Genomic DNA, 17,842 nt, shown 5'->3' with positions numbered 1-17,842 from the left:
AAAGACACATATACAGTAAAACATTTCGTGCAACACATTCAAATATCATGTTCATCTGACTGATATAATTAACTACTATAGGCCATCCAATCCTCACAAGCCTGGAACGACGTCACCACCCGAATAGATCTAATACTAATACCATAGATTAATCAGATGCTTTATCTCAGCAGCGATGATGTACAGCAGAGTGTCCTGTTATATACACGTTTATACTATTTTGTACTTTAATACAGATATATTAAAGAAGCCATATTTTTGATAAACTGATATAAAGTTTGTTATGAACGTGCCCATTATGAAATATATAGTATTAGTATACAATTCGTGTAATGCATTGTACAGTTCATGTCTGAAATGCTGTTATCTGTCACCACGTTGTGACAAAACCAGAGTTGTTGGGGGAGCAACCAGGTGGTCGAATGCTGCAAATACAGTACATTTGAATCTGAATGAAACCTGATACTGGTGGTAAAGTTACTGAAATAAATTGATGGGTACTCCTTTAAAAATCCTCATACCATTACAGTCAGATCAGACAACCTAAAAAAAAAAGGCAGACAAAACTGAACGTGGGCAATCTCAGCATTGCACAAAACTGGGGTCCTTCTTAAGTCAGTCATGTTAACTTGACATATTCTACATGCAATGTGCACAAATTTCTTTAGTTTTGTGATTCAAGTGGTGCTTTCCACGTGTCACATTAGGAGCCCTGATTTAACAAGAGACAACTCTGTAACCTCACGTTTTTTATTCTTCTTAATAATTACATTTACTTCACAAACCTTTATTTACACAGTATAATTTTTCCACTTTGCAGTGTTCAACAACACAATTGATACAATCTGTATATCTGTAGGTCTAGCTTGCTCAGTGGGCACAGGACTGGCAGGGTTGCAGGCCATCCGCATTGCACGCAGGACATCGCAGAGCTCTGATGGATTCGTTGAAGCGGTTGGCCAGCATTGAGAGCTTGCTTCCATGGCACAGGGAGCAGGGACAGCACCCTGACCCCCCGCACTCCAAGCATCCGGTCACCTCATCCTAAGAACAGCAGAAGGACAGGTCAGCTCCTCTGAATTCATCCACTAGGGGGCGTATACTGGCAAGGGCTGAACAACACCTGCCATGGTGCAGAAACTGACCGGGTTGCAAAGGCAAATACAGAGGGGTTTGTCATTGAAATCCTCTGTTGAAAGCGTTCAGATTGCATTATGTATTTGCATGTCACATACTGCATGGTACTGATGTATAATATCACATGGCAATACAAGTTCCCACTAAGCTTTTATTTATCCAGTTTCCATCCATCTACTGTATAATTAACTTACTCCCCTGGTTGTGACCAAGAATGAGAATTTCTCGTTTTTTGCATTTGTTACAATGGAGCCCATTGCGTTTTCATTCACCGGGTTATGATTCATTTCTCCTGCTATTAAAAACTCGCAAGTTGACATTTAGCCTCTCCCACAGCATTTCGGATTGTCACCCAGATCAAATGTCCTCTGAATCCCAAATAATCCTAGCAGTTCTGGATAAAAATCCAGGAAGCTCTAAGGACAAGAAGAGCTGAAGAAACAGCACACAGAAAAAAAGACCCAAATTTATCATATAGATTGGTAATTGTGCATATTCAACTACCCTGCTTCGGGAGAATGTTGAGACTGTAGAAAGATATGTGGTGAATAATAAAAAGAACAATTTATCTTTGAAGATGTTTAACAGCAGAGTCTTTGAGTGCAGGAATAGCTGCTGAACAGACTTATTTTTGTTTGATGAGTAAGTATGTATTAGTATTACCTTGCTGTTTGCAGTTTTATTAGATTGATCTTCCCCAAGAACACCATGCACATAGTCTTGTCCTTCTTTACCACCTTCATCTGTTCTTGAATCCCTATCTGTGCCGTCTCTGTTCTGAAGAGAGCTCTTTGTAGATGCCTTCTTCACCCAGGGAGACCTGATGATCCGCAGATTGCTAGTGTAGATTATTATCTTTCCAAAGTCCAAAACAGAGGATGGCTGGAAGACACAAAATGAAAGGCATTCAGGTCACGAAAATTACTGAAACAGAGATAACACATAAACTGTAGGTGCCCCCTTTTTGTTCAACCAGTGTGGCTCGTTGGTCTAGGGTATGATTCTCACTTAGGGTGCGAGAGGTCCCGGGTTCAAATCCCAGACGAGCCCATTCCTTTTGGGCGGAGCGGTGGCTCTGTGGCTAAGGATCTGCGCCTGTTGCTAGATCAAATCCCGCAGCTGGCAGAGAAATCCTACTCCGCTGGGCTCCTGAGCAAGGTCCTTAACCCCAACTGCTCCAGGGGCGTCGTACGATGGCAGACCCCGTGCTCTCTCCCGTGCTCTCATGGAGAGCAAGCTGGGTATGTGAAAAGATAATCCCTAATGCAAGAAATTGTAAATGGTTAATAAAGTGATGTTATTATTATTATAAATGTAGCCCTACTTTGAAGGAATCACATGATTTTTAAATGTGTATTTATTGGAATACTTTGCCATGCTGATATATTTTAAAGAAACGTTTATTCCGAAAAATGGTGGGTCTATAATTTCCAATTATAAATCTTGAAAGCGTTTGCATAAGGTGTCATGTTACTGGCTGTTAGTAATAAAACCTGTTCCTTTCGGGTTTTTGACAACAAACCACTAGAGGGAGATCACCACAACACAGAGCACTGAAACTACTGAAAATGAAATGACTTGTTCTGTAGAGCGTTTCAGACACTAAAAAAGACACACTTTTTTAAAACATTTGATCTTATTCGCTTCTATATTCTGTTAAAGCTTTTTATTAAAACACAGTACTAAGTAGACAAGGGTACTGAAGATAAGTACTGTAAATTAAATGCAGGATATACGGCCAAGAAGATGAAGCAAAGTGTACCTGAGTAAAATACACATTAAGGCAACAGTATATAGCAATAAGCAAATTAGATTTGTTTTGTAGGTGTTAGGATGTTGATAAGTCAGAAAGACGGTGATCCCTTTGTATATATTCAGACATGTACTACAATGGTGCAAGATAGGTTAGCCTTTTTCTAGTTTTAGTGTGATTGCCAGGTTTTCTTATTATTTATTCTATTCTAGTTTGTTCCAGTCTTTTTGCTAAAATAAAAATATAGCCATTAAACTGTGAATGACTTTAAAGTTATTTTTTTATGACTGCATTGTACTTAAATCTGAAAAAAAGCACTTTACATGCCATGCAAGATTTAAAAATGAACCTTTAGTTAAGTACTCACTTTGGAGCTCACTGAAGATGGATCATCAAAAAGGGATGGTTCACCTGTGAGGCTGTACTTCCCACCTCTGTACACATTGATCCTTTCAGCCATTAAAGGAGGTGGCGAGAACAGTTCGGGTTCCCTCAGTTCTCCAAATCCATACAGCTGTTCAACCTCTAAATGCTTTGGGAGTTTCCCATGGATGAAACTATGTGGATATTCGTCTTCTGGACTCTCTAGCTCTTGCCCATCTTCATAGACATGCTTCAAAACTCTCCCACTGTAAGATGAAGCAATTTTAAATCTCACTTTCCTAGGTTTCCCTTCAAATCTCTGATTCAGTTTAATTTGAAGTTCATCCATTTTGAAAATACACTGAATGGCAGGATCCTGTATAAAACACTCCCGTCTTACACTTAAGTGTTTTAACATTATGGTAACATCAGCTTTCCTCCTGTCCCCGGTCCCTTGAATTATTTAGTCTCTGGATCAGGTATACAAAAGCAGTGACCACAGTGATACCCTTTCATTTCATTGTTGTGCTTAGCATGTATTGTAATGGTCATATTTTTAATTAAATTAAAAATACGATTTGAGGTAGTTAAATCTTTTAAGACTTTAGAAAATAAAAAAGAAAGACATGGAGAAATAATTGATTATAAAAGAAAAAATAAAATAAAAATAAAAAATAAGATTTGTAGAAACAGGTGACCCTGTCATTTTCACTGTTCTCTTGGAAATAAAAGAAAGTGATGTCGGCCTAAGGCCAGTCAGAGAAGATGTGTCTAATTTAACAACGTATGCACTTACAGTTCCATATTGTTAGATGTTGTTTTCCATATCGGCATATTGCTTTTCAGGATCATGCTATGATTAAATCTCTTTGGAAAACGCTTAACATTGAGATTATTAATGAATGGTGCCAATCTGTGCATATAATAATAAAATCATTACATAATCTAAGTGAACTAACGAAACATCCATGATTTAATGTATTTAGAAAATAAATGTGTATTACTAGAAAAATCTTTATTCCCAATCTTTGTTCTTGTTAATCTCCGTTTGTCGTAAAACAAAATTCTAACCTTGTTAATAACTAAAGAATATTTATTCTTTTCATTTCCTGGAAATACTTTATGCATTTGGCTTTAAAAGGGTTAACGAGTGCTGCCTGAAAGTTGATACGAGTACAATAAGTGCATAGTTGTTCTAAACTTGTTCTATGTGGTTTGGAGCTTTGTCCCCAGTCCTGTCAAGTACCTGACCGAAGACAATAACACAAGGTTAGTACTTGTTATTTGTGCTTTACAAATCTTTAAAAGATTGCAATTTCTGTTTTATTTTTGTATATGTTCCTATTTAAAGTAATTTGTAAAACTGCTTTTGGTCTTCGTAATAATAAGGTCGTTTTATGTCTCGTAACTCAAAACGTCAATGTTTTCATCTTTTATCACTGTTTAAAGGTACAGTTTAAGAATAGCTTCCCTAGCAATCCGGGACGTCTCTGTTTAGATTAGTTTTTACTATTTGTTAGTATCTTCTCATGCGTTATTATTGCTTTGTCTTAATAAAATGCACTACGTTCTTCATTTCTTATTTTTGATGTTGTTTATGATTACTTTTTTCAGTGTTTGTGTGATTTTAAATCCCTAAATTAGATATTGTTAGATTTTTTTTGTTATTTTGCCAAGAACGGTGTGTTTCGGAGACCAACAATGGGAAATTCCAAGTACTGCTTGGGTAATCCGCATTCTCGTGTGAAAGGGAAGTTACACAGCATTTGCAACGTGACTACTAGTAAGGGCGTGTCGAGACTAGAAGGTATAAAATAACACCGACACCCGAGGAGGTGTCGATGTCTGCTTGCCATGGAAGTAATTAGGAACTGCTAGAATTTCTTGTCTTTATAGATGGAAACGATTCTGTTTACTTGGCGCAGTATCACACTTACCGATATACTGTATATCCTTTCTGAGCTCAAGACAGTCGTTCAAGAGCTATCATACTGTCAGTTGAGATCTGCTTTTTAACTTTGTTGAAATTACTTTTTAAGAAGTTTACAGTGATACGTTAGTGGCGATACATTTCTTTAAAAGGCACGTTTAACTCATAGGTAGAATATTATTACTTATTAGTGTAAAGCGTGTCAATTGTCTGTTAAAAATTGTATTACAATATACATGTGCTGTATACAGTATATTTAATTTACTTAAGACATTTTTAAAATCTCATTAATGCAAGAATTTTCATTTCTCTGGTTATGTTCTTCTAAAACGTAAACATGAGTTAACTAAACATCATACCGTCATGATTTGGAAAAGTGCAAATGCAATTTTGTATGTTTTAGTTTGGCAGCAGTATATGAACTGGATTTGCAGGTGAGGATCCATATTTCACCTGATATCCACAATAAAATTCACAGCTTTACAGAATTAATAGTTCTGCTTTCAGGGTTTGCAAAATGTTTAACATTCTGATCATCATTAATGCTGTTTTTAAAGTTGCTTTTTACTGTGTTTTAAGAATGCAGTAACCAGTTGAATCTGCAATAACCCTGGAGGAGGATGGGGGACTTAGCCCTGTTGGACCTGTTGGAGTGCCCACTATGCTTTGAAAGACTGGACATTTCTGCCAAAGTGTTACCGTGCCAACACACGTTCTGCAAGCCATGTCTTCAAAGGATGGTGTACTCCAAGGCAGAAGTGCGCTGCCCTGAGTGCAGGACCCCAGTTTCCTGTGGAATCGAGGAGCTGCCAGCAAACCTCCTCCTGGTTCGTCTTCTGGATGGAATTTGGGAAGGCTGCCAGAATGGGATGAGAAGGAGCACATCCCAGAGACACATTGTTTCTATGGCCCACAGCCAGTCAATCAGGAAAGGCAGGGATTCCAGGAGCTCACAAATACCCCAGCGCAGGCTGACGATGAGTCGCAGAAGCCCACTGGATGGGGCAAGTATCTCTTTCATCGTTTACAGCTCACAGTGTTACCTGTTCTTTTGTTTCAGTGCCAAAATCGATACCTTTCTTTCTAGGTCAGAAAACACAATACATTTCAATGCACCTCCAGCTGTTTAAAGGGTTTTTTCTTATTTGGCAAAAGCTGTGACAAAGCAAGAGTTGCTCTCTGACCCATCACCCTCAAGATCAGTTTAAGTACATCAATTAATTTTATTAATTGATTTCTTGTATTGAGAATATAATAGAATAGAGTAGCGTGTATATTATATTGCATTGTATGATTCAAGAATTTATTAACCACAAATAAAAAAAGTAATGTTTTTTGTGTTACACAGTGACTGTAACATGTTGTTCTATTTAAATACAACCTACACTGTATTTGCAATATTTTTTAAATGTGTACTTCAGTGAGTATGAACAATGAACAATGAAAACTAGCACCTTGAATTTAGAAAGATTTTCTGCGTTTCAGAATGGCTGATTTCATAGCTGAAATTGGTATTATTTCTTATTTAAAAGCAGATTAGCTACACATTCAGCATTATAAATTGCAATCCTGCGAAAAAGGCTACATACTCTTGTGTTAGTTTTTTTGTGGGTACATTAAAAGCAAAAGAAAAATCTCTTGGGATATTTCTTTTTGGAGGAAATGGGAGGAAGCTAACCAATATAGAATAAAATAAATACAGGAGAATAGAAGAAAAGTTTGTATAGTTCCATTCTGTGGTTTTTTAACAGTTTTTTAATTACATTTTTCTAAACATAACAAGAACTCAACAGATGAATACTATACAGACAATGCAGAAAGGATATAATCAAAGAAGCCTTTTAAACTAAAAACATGGCTGACACAGTTTGTTATGTCTGTTCTATGATCTGCCTGTATTTCAAATGAATTGCACTGCACATGAGCACAATGAAGTGTGATTCAAGGGTATTCTGTCTCCACTCAATGTCACAGAAAAGGTTTTCAGCTACAAATAGACTTGCCCATAATAGGCACCATGCTTGAAGATGACTATTAACCTGGAAATCGTCAGTGAGCAGAAGCATTTGAATGCTCAAAGTCACAGGATCACATATCACATCTGAAAAGGGACTCCCAGAATTACTGGTGCCAGTTATGCCTTCAGTGCATCTATGACAAAGAGCTTTGGAAACTATCAAATGCACATGGCTCTATGGTGTTGCACACATTCCATGTGTAAGTTTAAATTGGATTAAATGGTGTGTTAAATTTGTAGAGGATGGAAAACCACTATCGAAGACTGCATCTGGACTACTGTTGGGCTTGTCTAGCTCTCTCTATCCTTGAGCTTGTTTAGCTCTCTATTCCACATAAGCATCATTGCATAATAAGCATAACTACCCAAACTCTGTCTCCAATATCTTCTGTGACTCAAACTTTAGGAGACTTGCACTCTTGCTCGTAATCGTTTGGGTATGTGTGCTTCCCATTGGTTACAGCTGCTTTCCCTCTGAAAGGAAATGTTTGATTGTTGTCTCAGCATGTTCCCTGGAAAGGAATGTGGCTGTTACCCTTTTCAGGTGACTCCCAGTTGGCCTATCTAGGTTTGCCAAAAATCAAGTCCAGCGTTCGAGAGAGAAGAAGGGTGTGACTGGGTGGTGCGATAGGGTCTAGTTTGATGAATGTGTTAAAAGTGCTCTGCAGTCAGGCAGTGACATGGCCCTTTCTCATTAGTAATGACAGGTTTCCTTTTCAGGGACACAAGATTTAGACAATATCCCAATGTTTTTTCTTACATTAGCCTTATTATTATTCATTCTTTATTTGTTTGTATTCTGGCACAGCCACGAAGCGGGTAAACGGCAGCAGTGGGCTTAACAGCACTTGGTCGGTATGAAACAGTTTAACCACACTTATATAATAAGTCTTTGAATTACCGGTGAAAGTGCTTTAGGTCAGAATCAAGATCTATGGTCTCACAATCCAGTTCCTCAACTATTTGGTATGCATGATACACCTTCATTTTTTGAACAATGTGTTTGAATTGTGGGTGTTAAATTAGTTTAATTGGCTGCTAGGAAAACTGGCCTTGTGTAAAAGTGTGTGTTCCCTGTGATGGGCGGTTGTCCCATCCATGGCGTCCACTGCCTCTCACCTGTTGCTTGCTGAGATATTCTCTGGCTGATTTGGATGAAGCAGTTAGAAAACGGATGAATGTATTTGAATTTGTGTTTCATGGGGGGCACAGTTTGCATCAATTATTTACCTGTTCTCGCAGATGCAGTATAATGTAATCTTACAACTCAATATCATCTCTTATGCTTTGAAACAGGTCATTTAGAATGGTCTTTTAGAACAAAAGTGATAGGTCAACTGAGAACACATTTTCTTGAGAGGCCTTGTAAATCTCCTACTGTACATTATACTGAGAATTTTCAAATGCCACCTGTTTACTGGTCCTTATTTATTAAGTTTTTAATGAATATTTAGGAGGAGGTAAACCCCTAATCTCACCCACTTCCACCTCCTAAGTATAAATATCAGGATTTTGGCACACCTACCCGTGTATTATCATTTTACATTCTTCCCTCCACCCTGTCATTACCCTAGCGGAAGGTCTTGACTCATCCTGTATATAAAGTGCAGTTTTACCATCAGGTTGTCTTTCCATAAGCCAGGAGTATTAAGCCAATAAATCAATCTAATTAAATTTCATCTTAATTATGGCCTTTCCAAACTTCTGAACTTAATTTGTTGTGTGTTTTCCAGTGATTCCATCATGAGCTAACATGAGAGGCTTAATTTTTAAAAAATACAATGACCTTAGCATGGAAGAATAAGCATAATGAGTATGGGCACACTATACAAAAGTGAGGGAAGGTTGAATGTTAGTTTTGTGTATATTTCCAGGAAACAGTGAAGCTTTCTTGTTTTTTATGTTCAGTACCCTTCATATAAGTCAGCTGTAAGAAGTTTTTATCTGGGATTTTTTTAGAAGCTGAGAAACTCTATTAGTTTGGGAAATACTACTTTAAGTAATATCTAATCACTTAAATCACCTCAACAGGAAGTGTCATTCATAAGACATAGAACAGTTGGCTATGCAATCTACCTAAACGTCTTATGTCTGCAGTAATCAGCTTAGATCTGTGTCTAGGCCAAGTTTGCAAGCAAATTTAAATTTAGATTTAAGAAATAGCTAACAGCAGTTAACCCAAATGATCTCTGAAGGTAAGTGTATTACAGTACTTCTGCTGCTTGTTCTTTGTGGAATTAATATGCCTGTGTAACTGATCTACTTCTTTGTTACATTTATGTTTTTAAAGTCTGAAGTCGGTTAATCAAATATGTAGCAGAACACTGGGGTCATTCATGTGAGAAATTGTTTTTGTGTTTCCAAAGAAAAGAGTCATTTAGTTCTATAATGGCATTTAAATTGTTTTAAAATGGTCCAGATCCCACAGTGTCCCTGAATACCTTACAAACTCTTGCACCTTGCAGCAATATTAACTTTAGCTATATGACTATTGCTATTTGTTATCTTTTTTGTTTTATCCTAACGACTTGTTGAAATTCTCTAGTTTTTTGTCTCTCTTAAAATGTTAGTGTTGGGGTTTGCAGTCTACTGTTTGAAGTGTGAATTAATTTTGCACATGGGAGGAATGCTATCCAAACATCTTCCTGAGCCTTGAGTTTAATGCTAAAAATAAAAAGCACTTGCTAAAAATATTATGATGATCCCTTATGTTATTAACCACTAAATGTAAGTAAATAATTCCACTTATTCTTACACTTATATGACCTGCTTATACTCCGTTTCTCAACCTTTGTTTTACAAACCATGGACAAATTCTTAATGCTTGAAAATATCATTTTTAAACACTCATGAAATCACAGTTGTGGGTATGGTACTGTATGTACAGTATGCATAAAGAAGGTATTTCCATCTGCTGGTTTTACCTACGGCCCTGTGAATTGACACTGCACTTTTACAACAGTGTATTGTCCAACAGTAAGGTTATCATCTGACTGATTTGTTCAGGCACCAAAAGACTTCACAAGGCTAAGTTTCTGGAAGTTCAAACATTTATCAGGCAAAGGACAGTCTAATGAATGCCTTCTGTGTGATATTTGTGCCTTATGCTTATTTTAAACGGATGCTATGAATGCCATATGCTCTATTTATAATTAAGCTGTATATGAATTTGGGGGTAGATGCTTTAATCTATCTGCTTTAAAGAATTCTAGAAAATATTGACTCACTCACTTACAATGGACTGTTTTTAAACCAACATTTTATCTAATTTAATCTGTGATACACTTCAACAATGCAATTGTATAGACACTTTAATATGCAAACTCCCTCTCATCTAATGAAACAAAAGGTAGGTCAGATAAGAACTTCAGAGTCTCCCTGGAGACCACGGTAATTGTTGTGGCAAAATAATTTCAGACTTGCTCCTCTGTACTATGGTGTGAAAAGTATTATGGCTTTTTTGTGTTTTGTCTTTTTATTACATGAAGATTAGTAGAGTAGAACTATGTTTTAAGTCTTTCTCTGACTCATTGCTCAGGTCATCTGCTTCACATTCTCAGGCATATGATCTGAGTGATAAAATAGCATAGCAAAACATAGACAGTTTAAATGCTTCCATTGGAATGCACATGTTTTGACTTCGTATGTTTTTGAAAAGAAAATAACTGTCTTGAGTGTCTGCACTCCTTTTCAATGATCACTGTACCCGTTTCTTTGTCTCTTGTGTCTTGTATCCATTATCATTTTTTTATATAAATGTATCCAAAGGTTAATGAGGTAATGTATTGTCAGTTATATTCACTTTAATTTGTTTTAAATACATACTCCATATTAAGATCTTCATCTTAAAAATTACAGTGTAAACCATACATTTTATGAGAGTTTATTATACTGTATATTACACAAAAGGCATTGTGCATTTAAATACATGTTTGATTAGGCTGAAAAATAATATGAAAAAAATGTTAATGTTAAAAATGTGAGAAAGAATGTGGTGTTTAGACCATTTGTTTTACTTGGTAGACTGTACATTTATGAACTGTCCTGTCATTAATGTTTGCAGTCCTGCAGTATTTACTTATTATTTTAACTCAAACAAGAATCAAGTAGTGGGAGGTGGCACGTGGTGCAGTGGTTACCATTGCTTCATTGCAGCAGTGGGGCTGTCTGTGTGGAGTTTGTATGTTCTCCCTGTGTTACCCTGGGTTTCCTTTGGGTGTTCCCATTTCCTCCCACAGTCCAAAGACATACTGGTATATTAATTGACTCATGGAGAAATTGGCCCTGGTGTGAGCGTGTCTGCATCTGCATTCCCTGTAATTGATTGGAGTGCGGTCCAGGGTGTGTATCCTGCCTTGCACCTGTTGCTTGCAGGGATAGGCTCAGGTTCACTTGCGTCCTGATGTTGGATGAAGGGTTTTAAAATTAAAGGATGTCTGGAAGAATCGAGTATTATAATATAGTGTCCAGTTACACACTGAGTTCCTTGTAAGATCAACGATACTGTCCATTGCCAGGTGTAGGTATCTCCATTTTAGTGAAGAACCAAATGTTACATGTGGAATGAAAGTTGCCTCGGATGAATAATTGATAAGTAGACAAAACTTTCTCAGTTTAGTCTGTACCTACAGGGTACATACAATACACTGTACCCTGTGTGGCAGATGTCTGTGTAAGATAATGAGCAATGCTTTGATAAAACTACTTCAATAATAACTAAACTTTGTTCTGCTAAGACAAATCATTATATTATTTATGCTGTTTTTTGACGCTGCATATTTTTTGTCTGCTGTCTTGTGGTTTACGTTCCATACTATACAGCTTGTTTCCTAGTAAGAACATTAGAAAAGTTGCGATGAGAGGCCTATCTAAAGTAGCTCACTTGGTAAGTAGGTCTCTCAAGGGTATTTAGTAATAAAAGTTTTATTTACTTAGTGACAGAATGTAATGCACATCTAAATTAGTAAGAAAGCCACACAATACCTTAAAATTGATGTGTCCCATACCTGCCTTATAGGTAGTCATTAGAGGCTTGCAACAGAAAAATCAAGTAACAATCAAATCCTTTACAGGCCAAAGAATTACATGCTAGCTTGGCAATCAGAAGAAATCCTAGGAGAGAAAGGAGTTTGATACTTACGGGTGTGCTTTTCATTTAAAACAATAATAATAATGGCTATGCTTTGTACTGTAGGTGGAATTAAAAAAAGCACAGACAGTCTCACTGTGCATGTCCTTAGTTTTCATGTGTAGACCTCATCTCATGGTAAATCAAGTAAATTATTAGGTTGGAGTGGAATTGAATGAGACTGCTGATGGTAATGAAAGACCCAGAAAATCCTCTTCGAGACAGATTTGAAAATGATACAACGTTAGAATGAAAGATATGAGACTTGCAAAGAAACAAAGCTTGCTTTTGAAGGTGAAAAACAAAAATGATGCCAAAGAACGGTTTGTTCAAGCCAAGCAATTGTTGTTTCTTTTTTTGCTGGGAAGAACACAAGCCATTATTTTGATTTCTGTTTTTCCTGTAAAGCAAATAGTTTTACAAAATAAGACATTTCTTTTCCCTATTGAGAAACTCATTTGTGAGGCAGGCACTTAAGGAGAAGGAATAGGTTGTGGTTTATGTGGCATAGACATCAAAAGACAAGAAGTTAACAGCACAGGCCTCATTAAAGCTGCCAAAAGATTATTCCTTAGTGAGTCCCTGCATTATGTCTGGACCTCTTGTAGAAGTCCCTAACATGGAAGTATATCATTTTTGCATATTAGAATGACTTCTCCCAGTCTGTTCATCCAGTGTGCAGAGAAAATGATGATACTGCGAAGAGAACTCTCCAAATAGTAACAGCAGTTCAGTTGTGGCAGAACCACTGTAGCAAAGCATTAAATATTCATATGCATTTTAAATTACCTATGAAGTAAGCCAACATATAATAAGTCAGGACTGGTAATTATGAGGTAGCATTTCAACAGTATTTGATTGATGTAGGGGATGTTCATTTTGAACATTAAAAAGAAAATGAGGCTCTAAATTGCAAATCTTGATTCAGCTGTTTGTACAGTATACTTATGCAAAGCAGCAGATCCTAAAACATTAAATATTTAACCATTATAAGACATGTCACTTATTAGGCTGGTAATGTGGCATGAATAAATAATTTGCTCATCAAAGATTTAAAAAGAAAAGACTGATTGCTTCTCAAGTGATAGACTTTTTTTTTGATTGCTTACAATTTCAGAAAGATAATAGCATTTTTTGCAAAACGAGAAACAATCTGATAACCAATCAAGTGACAAAAAGGTAACAACAACAGATAGATCAAAAGTAAGTTCTCTTTGGTGGGTCTAACAAATAATTGCCCTTGCCCTGATTTGTATGCTACATTCATTAGATGGTTGTTAAGTTGTGATAATGCAATAATACATATACAGTAAGTGTAATATAAACCCGATTTGTGATTTGTCATTCTCATTAAAGCCCTGAAAATGTGGCTTACAGCTAGGATTTTACTTTGAATTGGTGATCTGGAATTGTGAACGTTGTACTTTAAAGAGCTGAAATACCTCTCTGATATCTTGCTGGTGATGAGGCACAGTAGCAGGCAGCCAAGAAGCCAGCATTCCTAGAATAACCTTTAGTTATGATGTTTGCCGGGGCTCATTCTCTCTCAAACGAGAGCAGGGACTCCTTATTAAACAAACTAAGATATTAGGGAACTGTTTTTTATCTTAAACGTTGAGATGATGTGAATATTAAAAAAAGTTGCTGTATTGCACCTTAAGAAACCTGCAGGTCCCCTGATCCAGCTTATCACATTTTAGAAAAACAGAACAAACTGTTGAATGTGAATGTTCATGTGTCCTTAAATGTAAAATGCTTGTGCATTTTGAAGAATCCTGAAATGTCTCTAGTGATCCTGCTACGTCTCTCGTGGTAGGTTGAGAATCACAGGCAATCTGCTAATGGTTCTTTTATTTTCTATGATTTAAATCCAAGCCAATGCAATAAACAAATAAATATGATCATTTGCTGGCAATTCCTTGTGAGGTATTGTCATATAACCACAAAGCAGATATTGTATGTTAATATGATCGAAGTAGGCTGAGTAGTTTTGAGGCTTCATTTTCTTCCTGCTTCAGGCTCCCAGTTTGTAGTACAATCTGAGAAATGTGGCACTCCATAGTCTACTTCACTAAGACATACTCCTGGATCACGTTTTCTAAATGTATTCCTTCTGTACTCCACTGGTTTCATATTGCATTCTGAGTTTGTTTTTAAAAACTTAGGGACTTATAATAATCTATTGAACAGCTCTGCAGTGTTGGCTTGAAGTGATGTGTCTCTGTGCACCATCGCGTATCCCCCATTCTAACAGAGACTTTGATGGAAACCCTCCGGCGAAGAGTTCTTTGTAAAGCAGAGTGTGATTCTAGTTATTGTTGTTACAGTAAGTTTAAGAAAAGACATTTGTATTAGGCACAACACTGAACTGCTGAACATGGTAGATTTAGCCTGTTCAGTGCCCATGGATGAATTCCCTGTGTACTCTACATCCATAATGTGCAAATGTTAACCACAAAAAAATACCTCCATACCTACTGTATATTGGTATTGCAAATGGTATAGTATGGTAAGCCTGACCCCACAGTAGTTGTATTTGACCTTCCAAAGCCTCCCTTGGGGATGGGGGGTGTCAGATATGAGTGCTCTTTTATAACTTTAAAACAAATGCAAACCCTTAAACCTTGAACAATGAGACAGTGTCAGAGGGTTTTTTGACCGTTTTTTTAACTAAGTTGGGAGCTAACCTCCTACCTGCACGAGGATACTATCCCTGACTCCTGCGCCACCACCTTGGTACCTCATTACCTCGTCTCCTGGTTACAGTAGCTTAATTGTTTTTGTTGCATTAGTCTGGGCTTCCATTATACCAGCAACCCTTTTCACTTTTCTTTTTTTGAATTACAATCTTGAATAATTACATCAATTATTTATTTTGTGTTTCTGTGGGTTTTATTCATGTTTTATTAATGACGGCTTGTATAACAGACTTTAAACTGCTTTACCTTATGTTTACAGGCAAACAGTGTCAGGGGTTGTGTTAGCTTTTGCCTTGAGTGTACTTTATTAATCTCTGATAAGAAATGTTCCCGTAAATACAAACATTTACCGTGTGTTGTTTGGCTGGAAAACAACTTGCATTGCAAAATTACAAAAATGCTTTGTTTGAACGGTATCTTTGCCAACAAAAACTGTTACAAGGGAAGTGTGTTAAAGTGAAATGATATTCACCAAACACCCCAAGAAGTTTCTTATAATGGTCTCTAGACTCTTGACATGCAAAACAATGAACTGCATTGAATCTTCTGGATATAATGCCTTACAAAACACCCATTGTTGTACTGTATGTGACCTTTATCTGAATAGCCTAACCTTTGTGTACAGTAAATGCCTTCTGAAAACAATTCAGGCAAGCACAAGCAGGCTTTCCTCTGTCAGCTGTCACCAAAACAGTTGTTAACATTTTTGGCTTCATCCAAGCATTAGTTCTTTTATTGCGTGTGTGGTATGTCCTGAGCAAAGAAAACAGCTTTAATTCACCACAGACAGAGCCAGGGAGGGCTGATGTTTCAACAGCTGCTGTCTGAGTGGGAAGACCACAAACATTCCCTTTTGGAAAGACCATACATTTTGAATAACCTGTCTGGATTTTCCTCGACTTCAGAGCCGAGGAGTGTTTTATGCTTATTTTCTTTCTGAAAGCATAAAATGCCCCTGTATGTTTAAATGGCTACCACCAAGATGGATATTTGGTCCAAGATGGATATTTGATTTGTCTCTTTTACTTATCAGCCAATATTTGTCCAGTATATCTCAGGGAAGGGAAAAATAATATATTTTATGAACCTTGGGTTAAGAAATATAATTAAAAAAATTGGTTTTCTCCTTTAATTTCTAGGTTCCATGCGCACGGGCTTTATATAATTACAGAGGAAATATACCTGGAGGTTTGAACATTAAACTGGGAGACCTCGTCATCTTGCGGCAGAAATTAGATGAGAACTGGTACCACGGAGAAGCCAATGGGACCAGTGGGCTCTTCCCTGCCAGTGCTGTGCAAGTCATCAACCAGCTGCCCCAGGCCCTGTGCCCACCGAGACCTTCGTATGATGCTGAGGTGGGGGGGAAGGACAGGGATGAAAATAAGATCACCCTGTTGTCTCCAAAGGTCTTTGACTGGTTAATGACATATGTTAATATTTATATTAATTTTTCAGTCTGTGTTGCCTTCCAGTTACACCTGTGTGGAAAATCAAAAATTACAGAATGAGCTTCAGGCCCCCAGATTAGTTTGCAATTCTGTTTTCAGTGAATTGGACTGGGGTGTCAAAATAAGAACTCACTGCTATTGCAAATAAGTCTGTTAATAGAAATGATTAATAGAAAATGAGATTGAGTTCTCATTGGATTTCATGTTTATTCTTTTAAGTATTTTCTTGTTCTTGAAGAAGGTTGCATATGAAACATGCCACATCATTTTCAGCACAAGTTAGTTTAATGTGTTTAGGTGCTTCCATTTATGTTTAAAGCAGAACATATAGTGAAGAATAAAATAGTGTAGACATAAAATGAGCATATACAGTACAAATATGTATATGTTTCTAAAAAGTCAACAGAGAAATCTCAGTTTTGCAGTTAGATTATGAATAGGTCATGTCTGTTGACAGATCATAAGAAATACAGCTTATGCTTACTGAAAAATCACTCTTAGCCCTTTTTTTAGACTCCGAAATGAGAGACTCATGTTAAGTTATGAGTAGTTACTTTTTGCTCATTAATGATTGTCAGTTGTGATGCTGGACACAAGGCTGAAGATCATCCAGTTAATGTAATCCATTAAAACGTGAAAAATGAGGCAGAGCGCTTGTCTTCTCTTCCTGCTGTGGCATGTAAAATACTTGTCTTCTCACTGCCCCAAACTCCCTGAAGCTTTTTAAGTGGTGGGTTATTTTAGAAAAGAAGACCCAAAAGCACATGCGATTACATCACATAATCTAAAAACTGGGATGAACGTGTCTGTTGCACTGGGAAAATTGAAAAGGCAAGACATGCATTTTGTTTAAAATACAGTAGATGGTTTTTACAGCTTTGATTATCATACCTGCTAATATGCAGTATTTGAGAATGAAAGTGCACTGGCAGAATACTGTGCTCATCCAAGACTCTTAACTATAAATAACTAGTTTGTTAATGAGGATGTTTGACCCGAAGGATCTGAGTATTAAGGGTGTGTAAAGAGCACATATTTTTGTAACTCTGTAATTTGTTGAAGCATTGGAGAAACGTTTTTTGTGGTTTTGTGGTTGGAATCAGAATAGATGATCTGTAAACATTTCACCTAATGGAAAACTATTATTTGTGAAGCAACGCAGGCATTCAGCTTTATCAAAACACCAGTTGCCTCTTGGGTGAGGATTTGAGGCATATAACTATAAGTCAGTGGGACATTCTTAATATTACCTACCAGCTACGTGGGCCTGATTCACGACCCTCCACTACTTTCAGTACTAAAAGCATCCTTATGTTTTAGCTGTGGGTGCTAGCATAAGCAGATTTTTTAGAATTAATTCATCC

General features: G+C 36.9%; 2 protein-coding genes across 7 annotated transcripts in view; one reads left to right on the top strand and one right to left on the bottom strand.

Moving 5' to 3' along the window:
- sh3rf2 (SH3 domain containing ring finger 2) overlaps positions 1-17,842 on the top strand; it is a 76,837-nt gene that overhangs the window by 40,916 nt on the left and 18,079 nt on the right. The window contains exons 1-3 of one of the 6 annotated variants that reach the window (XM_015349471.2): positions 976-1,065; positions 5,763-6,187; positions 16,167-16,385. In XM_015349471.2, coding sequence (XP_015204957.2) covers positions 5,804-6,187; positions 16,167-16,385 — 603 coding nt within the window. In that variant the 5' untranslated portion in view covers positions 976-1,065; positions 5,763-5,803. Of the gene's footprint in view, positions 1-975; positions 1,066-3,928; positions 4,523-4,549; positions 5,247-5,281; positions 5,618-5,762; positions 6,188-16,166; positions 16,386-17,842 lie in introns of those variants that run through there. The other 5 variants (XM_006631864.3, XM_015349472.2, XM_015349469.2 and 2 more) reach the window with 5 other exon arrangements.
- On the bottom strand, positions 737-3,641 carry LOC102692610 (glutaredoxin domain-containing cysteine-rich protein 2). The gene is made up of 3 exons (XM_006631865.3): positions 3,258-3,641; positions 1,801-2,019; positions 737-1,044 (listed from the first exon to the last, which is right to left on the bottom strand). The coding sequence occupies exons 1-3, from the start codon at positions 3,600-3,602 to the stop codon at positions 871-873; spliced, it is 738 nt and encodes a 245-aa protein (XP_006631928.3). The 5' UTR covers positions 3,603-3,641; the 3' UTR covers positions 737-870.

Source organism: Lepisosteus oculatus, chromosome 11 (genome assembly GCF_040954835.1).
Source record: "Lepisosteus oculatus isolate fLepOcu1 chromosome 11, fLepOcu1.hap2, whole genome shotgun sequence".
Lineage (NCBI taxonomy): Eukaryota > Metazoa > Chordata > Actinopteri > Semionotiformes > Lepisosteidae > Lepisosteus > Lepisosteus oculatus.
This window is presented reverse-complemented; position numbering and strand designations above follow the sequence as displayed.